The sequence below is a fragment of the Heloderma suspectum genome, chromosome 4 (genome assembly GCF_057233095.1).
Source record: "Heloderma suspectum isolate Gila_16-S chromosome 4, 16-S_ref, whole genome shotgun sequence".
Lineage (NCBI taxonomy): Eukaryota > Metazoa > Chordata > Lepidosauria > Squamata > Helodermatidae > Heloderma > Heloderma suspectum.
The window spans coordinates 146934234-146946041 of NC_139461.1; the positions used below are offsets into that span (position 1 = coordinate 146934234).

At 46.6% G+C, this 11808-nt stretch overlaps 1 protein-coding gene across 2 annotated transcripts in view; it reads right to left on the reverse strand.

Moving 5' to 3' along the window:
• HARS1 (histidyl-tRNA synthetase 1) overlaps positions 1–11550 on the reverse strand; it is a 31248-nt gene extending 19698 nt beyond the window's left edge. Inside the window, exons 1-3 of one of the 2 annotated variants that reach the window (XM_084850911.1) lie at positions 11407–11550; positions 7253–7342; positions 56–241 (exon numbers count right to left, since the gene is read on the reverse strand). Coding sequence is in view for 1 of the 2 variants with exons in the window: in XM_084850910.1 (XP_084707036.1) it covers positions 7253–7342; positions 11407–11484 (168 nt within the window). In the remaining variant the exon portion in view is untranslated. The remainder of the gene's footprint in view (positions 1–55; positions 242–7252; positions 7343–11406) is intronic. The other variant, XM_084850910.1, reaches the window with a different exon arrangement.
• Between the last annotated feature and the right edge of the window lie 258 nt (positions 11551–11808).

The window sequence follows — 11808 nt, forward strand, 5'->3', positions numbered from 1 at the left end:
TGCTCTGGAGAAAATGGATATGGACATTTTTCACTCTCGTAACACCAAAGATCACCTGATGAAATCATTTGGCAGTAGGTAAAGGACAGACGAAAGGAAGTTCTTCACACAATGCGTGAGAGAGAGCGAGTAGGGATGGAAACATCAGCTGCCTGCTCCAGCTGGGTTGTGTCGTGTGTCCCCCCTCCACTCCAGGGCTACCTGCCAGCAACTGCCGCGTGGGAGAGATCTTGACAAGTTTCTTGTAATGACAAAATAAAATAATAAAACTAGAATAAGACAATTGTGATTTTATTGTTGTATGTTGACTTTACTTGTTAGCCATCTTGTGATCTGTATCCTTAGAGGCGGAATATAAGGGATTATAATAAATAAAGCAAGCAAGTTAGCTAGCTAGCGGAATTCACTGCTTCAATATGTGGTGATGGCCACTGCGAAAACGGAGATGTCAGTTGCTGAGCCCTGCTGCTCCCATGACTGTACACTACTTTGCATGCACTTGAGCGTTAACTGGATTTTCACAACCTATACTTTTGGTTTTACATTGTCATTTTAACCCCACTGTTTCTCCCTAAAACCATGTATAGATGTTGCTTCCAACTAAGGATACTACTACATGTCTCTCATGAAGCAGTCTCCAGTCCACAAAATCTTACGCCACCAGGTGACCCAAACACAAGACACTTGGCCAAGAAACTGAATACAAAACAGAGGTGGAGTCTGAGCCACAAATGCCAAATTACATATTTGTTCCCACAAAGCTCAACAAAATACCCATTCCACAGAAGGCAGGTTGGTGATACTCAGAGAAACATACACTCCTACAAAAAACATACTGCACACAAAAGGCTCCAGGTAACACACACGCTCAACCACAAAATCCAAGAAAAACACCCCACCCCGCAACACACACACAGACCCCACTCAGACAAAATATACCACAACGAAAGAAGCAGACAAACCAGCTCTAACACACATCCCACATTTAAAAAAAAAAAGACAGAACAGCCACCCCCACCCAACAGGGAGAATCCCCTGTCAACCTCACTACCGCCTGTAGTTCTCCAGGATACTTCCTACCACCCTCCAACATACCTTTTTCTTTTTTTCTAGGCAGCTGGGCACACTTCAGAACAAAGCATGGGGCTGCAGCCAGCCACCATTGTTACGTTCTAAGAATGCCACTGGTGCCCAGATGTGGCCCTGAGCCATTCTTGGAAATAGAGGGTGCTGGAAGCTGATGTTCCACTTTCCACCATGTCAGCCTCCCCGTTAAAAGTACAATCCATAATTTTAAAGAAAAACCTAAAACAAACCAAAACAAACCAGGAGGGCCAGGGAGCCTGGCAGGTGCCAAGAGGTATCTGCAGGCCCAGCAGTGTCCACGGGCTTCATGTGGGAGACCCCAGAATGGGGAGCGTCTGGCTTGCAGGCTTAAACCAGCCCACAGAGACTCCTTCTGTCAGACCCTCCCCTCCCCCCCCCCGCTCCCTCTCCATGCCCCACCCCCTGGCCTGGAGGCTACCAGGAGCTTGGGGAGGTTGTGGGAAGAGGAATCTCCTTGTCAGCTCCTAGCTGTGACTCTTGGGATAATGCCTACAATGACCCCTAAAACAAGCTATGGGTTGCCAGGGTGGCTTGTTGCCCCAAAATAAGCCACCTTGCAGGAAGTGGTCTGGGTTCGGACAACATGACAACCCACCACGGCTAGTTAACCACAGCGGGCTGTTGTGTCATGCAAACCCAGTCACTGAAAGTTTCGAAGTGCCTACCTGCTGACTAGGTATCTAGGATATGTCTTTAATATGTGGTTATGACTGAGGGAGTTCAGCAGAAGTCTTTTAAAAGTCCAGGAAGAAGAGATAACAGGAGCAATTGACAGAGGACACTAGAGTGAGTGATGTGTTGTACCTTAAGGACCAAGGACATCCAAAGGGAGATGGCTGGGATTCAAACAGAAGACCACTGGGTTTGAAGCAATGGGGAGGGGGGGAGGAATGGGGAGGTCAAAGGGAAGAGGGGGTATATTAGAGGCTTCTTGTGGATATGATGTCCTTTATATTGAACTGCTCTGCAAGCATGAGTGCAAGAAAGTTAGGATATGTGCAGAAATCCTCATAGGTGCACAGCAGCATTTCCTGTTTCCTATACAAGATCTGCTAGAATAGTTAGCAACACCATTTTCCTGAGGTCCTTATGTAGTTCAAGTGCAACATTGGCCAAAACAAGAATGGCATTTCCTGTTCTGGCAAATCCTTGAAAACAGGATGTTAATTAGTTAGTTATTACATTTCTATATTGCCTGATAGCTGAAGCTCTCTGGGCAGTTCACAAAGGGTAATTGTTGGGTAATTCCATGGCAAGTTTCATTATTTAAATCTAGAAACACACAACTTGTTTTAAAAACTTTAGTGGCCATGCTCTCCAGAGTTGGGGTACCCCAACTGCAGATGGTAGCATAGATGAGATTGTACCCTGGGGATGGTGCAATGTTGTTCTTTAATACTACCTCAAGTAAAAATGAAATGTCTATACATTAATATACACTCGAGAGAAGACCAGTACAAAAGCAGAGGATTTTTTACTTCCACTGTACCTATTCTGACAATGAATGATCTTTAAAAAGAATTAAGTGAGCAGTCTGTTTTACACAAAAATTAGGATGCTACCCTCTGCTAAGGGCCTCACAAACAGGAAAGGATGACAACATAAGTTTCCTTGCATTGGTGCACTGCAGCTAATGACTAAACGTAACTGAATCTTAACTTCGAAACTTAACTGCATCTTGGGTGCAGCAGTGCAAGATATTCGTGCTATGCTGCTACAGCAGCCTAGCTGCCCTGGTACAAGGCCAGAACTAGATGGAAAAATTGACATGGTGAGAGAGGAATGGGACAGCCAGGCTAGTCAGCATCCTATTCACCATCCTGGGATCAGGCCTGTATGTTGCACAAGTGGCACTAGTGACGTCAGTAGCCAAGCGCAGCACCACACCAGACCTGGTTCACAGGACATGACAACCCACCATGGCTGATCAGGGTGGCTGTTTTCAAAAACAAGTCACCCTGAGAACCTATGCTTGTAGTAGGGCTGTGTCATGCCCTTGGTGGCTTGTTGTGTCATCCAAACCCAGCAGGGCGACTTCATCATGGGTTGTCAGGAAGAGCTACAGAGCTGCCTGGCAACAGTGATGAAAACCCTTGCTGCTCCTTGGAATCTCACTAGTGCCACCGCCATCCTCCCTTATCCCTTCTCAGTGCCTTCTGCTCTCTGCTCCTAAAAATAGTGAATAAAGGACACCAGTGTGTCCTGAACGCTTTCACTTTTATTTTTAGTCCTGTGCAAGTGCGCAGAACCAAATGTCCACTGCTAGGAAATTTGTGCAATTTTCACCTGTTTTACTGCTCCACCATACTTTTACTGCTTTGCCATGACATTTGCATATGTTTAGCAATCCCACTCACTGCTCTATACCCCATATGTATAGTTGACAGATAGCAACGGAGCAAAGTGACAAGCAGGAGGTTGGCGGGGAGCTGAAAGTGGTTGGCAGCTACAGGGGACCTTATGGGTGGCTGTTCTTATTTTGGCGTAATGTGAAGCAGCCTTGTTCACTAGCAAGGGAAGTGCCAAAACGGAGAATGAAATAGACCAGGACATTGACAAGAGGTGATATCAATATGCTGGGCTAAAGATCATACAGGCAGTCTCGCGCAAGACTGCAATTCCCCAGAAAAAAGGAAAAGGTGTGCAAACACATTACCACATTCATAAATTAATTCCTTTGGCAATCTGATGCGGATGGGGGTGGGGCGGGGAAGTTTCCCTCATCAGCCAGCCACTCCAGTGGACTGATTGCAGAAAGGGTGCTGACATAGGGACCAAGGAAGAAAGGAGTACTGCCACAAAGTTGCCTGGGAAACATGCCTGGGACCAAGGGGGGGAAACAAGCCACAGCAAGCCAGAGCACCCAATCATCTGTTGGGTTCATGAGTGAACAACCAACCCATGGTGGTTTATTCACAGGGTGGCTTAGCATGATGTGCAACCCTGGCCATTACGTTGTAGCTGGGGATGTGGCTGACTGGCCACACTGCTCCTATTTTCATGGAATTACATGGCTGAAAGTTGCTACTGATAGGTTCATCAAACACACCGTACAAGTTGGGCTGTAAGTTATTTATTTTTATTTGAAATGTAGCTTATTTTTGAGGCTATTTAATTGTGATGCATTACTATAATATTTATCTCATTCACTATTAAAGATAGTCTTTTGTGCTAACAACAACTAAGATTTTGTTTATTGGATTTTAAGTTCTCAAAGGCACTTGTATTTATTTAAATATAATAAATCAATTATCCACTTGAGTGACTACCAGTTTTCTTGCTTTATCCTCTCATGTTCTTGCTGACGTGACCAAGAATTTTTCTCCCAGAAAACTTTCCGTTCCAAACTTCAGAAGAGGGGAGGGAGCAGTGGGTGGGAAAGCTTGGGAGCGGGCCTGGATTGGAGCAAAGCGAATGTCAGGGGTGTTTCTGAGCACAGGGAGTGGGACAGCAGTTTAGATTCTGAAGGAGAGCCACTAGACATGGGGGAGGTGTTTTCCCAGGCTAGTCCAGACATGACTGGGCCGGCTTCTTGGGTTACAAACATCCAGCTGGCTGACGATGAGGGTTCCCCCCTCCCCGTGCGAGACAGCGAACAGAAGGAGGCGGGGTTTGGGCAGTCTGATCTAACAGACGCCAGACACAGAGCAAAGAGAGAGAAGGCAGGGGCGGAACTTAGATCTACCTGATTGGCCTTGCGTGAAACGCTGCGCTCAGAGGCCTTACGAGAGAGAGGGACCTCCCCCCTTAAGTTAGGCTAGTGAGACTGCCTTCCTCTTCAAATGGCAGGCAACTCTCGTAACTTCCTTTTGATTCCTTGAAGGCATTCCTTTGTAGACTGAGAGTCACTGAGAATTTGCATCTGTATGACCCTGTGAAGTAATGGATTAAAAGCTGCAGACAGAAGCCTCTCCTCTGTGTTTGTTTTCGGTGTTGAAATAAAGTGGGGGCTAAAGGAATCCTGACAGTAAGCGAATGGATGAGGAAAAGAGAAGGAAAGATAAGGGGTTGGGGTTACAACACTGGGCCTTTCTGACAGATTGTATTGCATGCTGCATTCCCACAATGCTACAACATCGAGGAAGTCACGGGGGAAGGTGAGCTGGTGGCAGTCATGGGCATGGCATTGCTGCATGGCAGTCTCCCTTTGCAGCTGCTATGGAGAGGCAGGCCCCACAGCTGCTGCACTCACTTTCAGTGATTCTGGAGTTTCGTAAAATGGCTGTTGAGTGAAATAACATGCTAAATTATTGTAGATCAGAACAAGAATTGATGCAGGAACAGCTATTTAAGAAGGATCAGAAGGTTTCACAATGCGATTGTGTATTATCAGATCCAAAAGTTGTGGATTTCACAATGTGATTTTGAATGTAGAAAAATCCCAAGGTTAATATTAGAGTTCTGTGCTGGGTTAATTCCGATGCATACAATAGCTATGCTGTATTTTGAAGAGATAAATTACAAATTCAATAAAGGTGATTACAACCCAAATTCTACTGCTTAGTCTCCACGATCTGATCTTTAGTTTTGCTCCTGCCCAGAATGCCTATTTGCACCACAGCTTGCATCTCATGAGCATGGACGAACACACCAGAGGCTACATTATGTTAAAGTTCAGCCAACCGGGCTTCTCCTCATGGTTCTTGATGCAACACAGCAGCAAAAACACCAGAGAGCTGGGGAGAAGCTTGAACATCACATCCTCCTAGTTTCATTCTTAACAACTCCACTACTGAGACACAAACTGGGAGGTGCATTTAAACTGATCAGGGTGAAGACAAGTGTTCGTTACCTCCAGGCAACCCACTGGCAGTGGAAGAGCTATTTCTTTGGGTTCACTGTGGGTCCCAAAAGGACAGTCGCATCAGTGGCAGACACATCAGAAAGATGAAATGAGGTTTCTGTACAACAACGTAGCTCGTTGTCTTAACTGGTTTGCATTTATCCTTGTTTTGTTTGCAGATATTGCAAGATGTGTTACAACACAGTACTATATCTACTCAGAAGTAATTCCCATTGAGTTCAATAGAATTTATTCCCAGCTGTATAAGATTATAAGTAATTAGGATTGTAAGAAAGACTGTGTCTTTGGTTAAGCATAGCCATACATACATACATATATAATAACAGGATTCTTGATAAAGCTATGGCTGCACCACCCTCCACAGGTGATACACATTTTAAATTATTGTTCTGAAATCATTAAAACTCACTGATTTTTTTAAAAACAAAAAATGTACAACATAAAACAAATTGTAATTCCCTCTTTTTTAAGAGAACTTTCTGGATGAAAGTGAGATTTGCAGGCTAGCAAACAAGTCCGTACTCAGAATTTCTTGTCATATCACTGCCTGAAATGCCTAGAAATAGAAAAGCCATGATTTTAATAATACCAGGCCTTCCCTGCCAGCACTGATGTGCACCTGTTGATTAAAGCAGGAATGCAATATTCAGCCAAGGAAACTGTCAGGGGTGTCCAGCAAGCATGTGGTGGGGTGCTTCCTAGTTACTGGCGGGATGCATGCCATTTAAAGCCTTTTTAAGTCTGGACCTGGAAGGACAGCTTGGCTCTGCAACTGAAAATGTGGATATGCTCCTAAATCATGGAAAATACATAGAATATGAGTTAAAATGGATGAAAAGAATATCTAAGCCAAAATCCCATTACAAGGCATAACCAATGATCCTATCCCCAAACAAACAAAGAGCACGTATAAGGTGTCTATACAACCAACATCTCCAACCAACTCAAGCAAGTGAACCAAGCCACATAGTGCAGGGAAAGGCAACAGCATCCAGTCTCTAATCCATTTCTTTCTTGACACCAAATATGGCATGGATAATCAGTTTTAAAAAAATATCCAGGCTACCTAGCTGGATGCCCCTTATGGCGAGACCTGATGTCTTAGATGCAGCAAGGAAACCCCCTACTGGGGGAGGGGGGACTTGCTTGAGCTCAATAGGATATGACGGAGTTCTCAGAATGGGAATTGACAGATAGGTTTTGTAAAGTCATCAAATTTTCCATAAGGCTCTTTGCTACCACAAAACTGAGTGTGCATGAGAACAAAACTGGTTGCAGGAATGTAGCTGGGCCATGTGCCATGCTTGTCACTGCAGGCAAGACAAAGCCAGAAGAGTTCACCTTTGGTGTCTTGAGAACAAACTTCTGCTTCCCTTCCTCAGGGCATATTGTTGCCTTCATTTCTAGCAGCTTTGCCACCTGCTCTGTGATCTGAAAGAGAACATTTTTAACCAATGTAAGTTAAACAACTGTTGGCTACTTCGTATTTCTACAATGCTTTTAATTACTGCAAATGGGCATTAACTCCCTAAACGAGATACCACCTCTCACTATTGCCCTACCATGAATTATGACATTTTTCTTATAGGCCAACATGTTTACTTGTGCTTCCCCTCCCCTGGTAAATATAAGCTATTAATTTTCAACTGTATAGACAAAGGAATACTAAACAAAAATCTGAACATCCCCAGAAAGCACAAGATGAAAGTGTAACAAGTTCTACAGCTACAGACATAGATAACAAGCACCTACAGTCAGGGCCAGAAATATTGGAACAAGGATAACTGTTTTGGCAGTTGGTCTCTGTCGAAGACCATCAACTCAACCATCGAAGTTGAAAGGAAACACACCCAGATGGGAGCGAAGTCAGGACTTTCAGCTGTAATTCAAGGGGCTTGACAAAAGTGGGGCACTAACCATTCAGAAAGGACAGCCAGTGGCATGCACCCCCCCCCCCCCATCGTCGGTGGCTCATAAGTAATGGAACAAACCAACATCATTTCAAACTTAAGGATCGCCTTTAATATCTGGATGAAAATCCTTTGCAGTCAATGACTGCCTGAAGTCTGGAACCCATGGACATGACCAAATGCAGAGTTTCCTCCCTTGAGATGCTTTGCCAGGCCTTTGCTGCAGCTGCCTTCAGCTGCTGCTTGTTTGTGGGTCTTTCTGCCTTCAGTCTTCAGTAAGTGAAAAGCATGCTCTATTGGGTGGAGATCAGGTGACTGACTTGGCCATTGAAGGACATCCCACTTCTTTGCCTGGAGAAACTCTTGGGTAGCTTTTGCTGTACGTTTTGGGTCTTATTTATTTATTTATTTATTATTAAATTTATTAATCGTCCATCTGGCTGGTCACCCAGCCACTCTGGGCGATGTACAACATACAATAAAAACAGTTTAAAACAATAAAATTCTACAATAAAAACATTTTCTAAAATACCCTAACCCACCCCAAATGCCTGCCTGAACAACAACGTTTTTAATGCACGACGGAAGCTCATTAAAGAGGGGGCATAACGGAGTTCCCTAGGGAGGGAGTTCCACAGAGTGGGGGCCACCACAGAAAAGGCCCTCTCCCTCGTCCCCACCAGTCTAGCTGTCCTGGCTGTGACTGTCCAGGACAGTCTAGCTGTCCTGGCATTATCCATCTGCAATATGAAGCAGTGTCCTATCAGTTTGGCAGTATTTGGCTGAATCTGAGCAGAAAGTATAGCCCTATACACTTCAGAATTCATCCTGCTGCTCTGATCAGCAGTCAGGTCATCAATAAACACCAGTGACCCGGCTCCATTGGCAGCCATACATGCCCATGCCATAACACTGCCTCCACCATGTTTGACAGATGATGTGGTATGCTTTGGATCATGAGCTGTTCCTTTCCTTCTCCATACTTTTCTCTTCCCATCATTTTGGTACAAGTTAATCTGGGTTTCATCAGTCCAAATAATCTTATTCCAGAACTGGGCAGGCCTTTTTAGGTGTTTGCTGGCAAAGGCTAATCTGGCCTTTCGGTTCTTGAGCAGTATTAGTGGTTTGCACCTTGTTGTGAAGCCTCTGTATTCACATTCATAAAGCCGTCTCTTGACTGTAGATGTTGACAATGACATGCCTACCTCCTCAAGAGCGTTCTTGACCTGGCTAGATGTTGTGAAAGGGTTCCTCTTCACCATGAGCAGAATTCTGCGGTCATCCACTTTAGTTGTCTTCTGTGGTCTTCCAGGCCTTTTGCTGTTGCTGAGCTTGCCAGTTAAGTCCTTCTTTTTCAGGATGTTCCAAACTGTTGTGTTGGCCACTCCCACTCTTTTTGCTATCTCTCTGATGGGTTTATTTTGTTTCCTCAGCCTAATGATGGCCTCCTTCACTCACATGGACACCTCTTTGGACCTCATGTTGGGAGTTCCAGTGAACAGCTACCAAATGCAAATGTAACACTCAGAACCACCTCCAGGCCTTTGATCTGCTTGATTGGTCACGGGGTTCCCAGGAAACAGGCCACACCTGGCCATGCAGCTGCTTCTCAGCCATTCATTCCATTAGTTATGAGCCACCAACGATTGGGGGGGGGGGGTGCATGCCACTGGCTGTACTTTCTCAATGGTTAGTGCCCCATTTTTGCCAAACCCCTTGAATTACAGTTGAAAGTCCTGACTTCACTCCCATCTGGGTGTGTTTCCTTTCAACTTCAATGTGGTGGTGTACAGAGGCCAACTGCCCAAACAGTTATCCTTGTTCCAATATTTCTGGCCCTGACTGTACTTATGTCAGTTCTTTCATTCATTTCATCAATTCCTTCCAGAACAACTTCTGAGCCCCCAGAGGTCTGAGAATTGGAGTCCCATTAATGAATGTTATAAAGAGGAACCAAATATTTATGAAGTTGTCACATTTGGTAACTCTCCTCAAGAACCTAATAGGGTAGATTAGTTTAGCTGAGAGAGCTATCTGCCACACTCTAGCAATCAACCCCTGGACTGTGAATCCCATTGAGGTTTCCAATGATGTGCAATCTCCATGCGAGGAGCCGCAAGAAAGCAGTTGCCTGCCTCCCTCTGAGGCAGTGGATTCTGATCATCAGTGGGAACAGATAATTTCAACGGGGGTGGTGGTGGTGTGATTATTCAGGAGGCAGTATCCAATACCACACCAAACACTTCCCACTAGAAGGTTTGTAGATCACTTTCTCACCCAATGCGGCACAGGGCGCTGCCTGAACAACACCCTCCAGCAGAGAGAAGACATGGTTTTAGTGTATGCTGTGGGTATAGTCAGTCTCTCTCCTACCCCATCTTTTGGATTCTCTCATTCCTTACAACATACAGCAGCTTATAGCATAATATGCACTGAAAACAGTTATGTCCTACCCTCTGATTGCTCTTTTTAATCTGCATACATTAGAAATAGGGCCCCCTCATTAAAAAATATTTTGCCTTCTGCTATTCAGACTTATCCAGCCAGTTTTTTCCTGGATAACTGTATCACATCCAATATGACTACCAGGTAAAGATAATCGGGCAGCTTGGAGATTCCCACATACATTTGTTACTAAGGAGCCTGTAGGCAGTTTCTTGTGGGACAAAGAAGAGCATTTCTTGCACTCTCCATTCAACAAAACTAAGTGTAAAAATAATAATTTTGCACGAGGGAGGAGACAGCTCCTCAGTGATGTTGCAGGGGAAACTGCTTTAATTCATTTAATTCCTCAGGCTGCCCAGTGCCAGTGCTGGGCGTGATAGAGACAGCAATACACGGCCTTCATTTTCTGCTTTCCCTGAGATCTCCCTTGTTAAGCGTGGTGGAAGCACCACATGCCTGCATGCCAGTGAACGGAGCACAAGCCCCCCACCCCTGCCCCTGCCCTCCGCTCAGTACTGGCTTTGGGCTGGGGTGGGGGCGAGGACGAAGGTCGCAGTTCAGCTACATTTGCCTTTCCAGCAAGCGGAGAAATCTGTTCTGCACAGATCAGCTGTCATTGAACTCTGTGTTTGCAACACGATGACGCGAGAAATTCGGGTCGTTCATATTATTTACTATTTGGTTTACTTAAGACACAATGCTATGCGTGTTTAGCCAGAAGAAGGGCCCACCCCTCCCGGCGTGACCCAGCATGGCTCCTGGAGGGATGCTGGGGTTGTCGGCCGTTTTTCTGCCTCCACATGCACAGGATTGCGCCCCTGAAGTGTTTCTGTCCCGCCTCCTCGGGCCGAGTCCTCCCCAGGCAGCGACCAGGCCGCGTCGAGACGCTCGGGCGCGACGAGTTCTCGAGGAAAAACCAGGTCTCTTCCCGGGCGACGGACCGCGGGCAGCCTGCGCCGCGATGACAAGGCGGGAGGCACTGCAGGGGCCGCGGCGCTCGGTGCTGCCCGCGAAGAGCCCGTCGGCGGCAGCTCTTCGCGCCGCTGGTCAGGGAGCCGCTGCAAGTCACCAGCCCTCGCCCGAGCAGGCCGCCCACACCCCCGCCCGCACCGCACCGCACCGCACCGCACCGCACCGCACCTCCTCCGGGCTGGCCCCCGCCTGCTTCAGGCGCCGCACCGTGTCCGCCTGCTTTCTCAGCGCCTCTTCCTCGGCCATGACGACCGCCCTCCTCGCCCCGCAGCGAAAGCGGAAAGGGGCAGCGCGCCGCGCCTTCCCCTTCCTAAGCGCGCATGTGCGCCAACCCTCTTCGGCCGCGCGTCTGCGCTCTGCCTTGGATGGAGGCCGTCAGATCTGCCCACAATTCAACTCGGTATTCAGCCCCGTCAAGCGCAGCGCCAGGCGGCCTGGGGGCGGATGATGCAAGAGAGGCTTAGGCTGGCGAAGGCAGTGGCAGGAGGCGAGGCGGGAGGCGACTCCAGTAGTCTCTTGTTTACATTTCCTCTATATACCGACGTGTATGTTTACTTTCTTGGGCTCCAA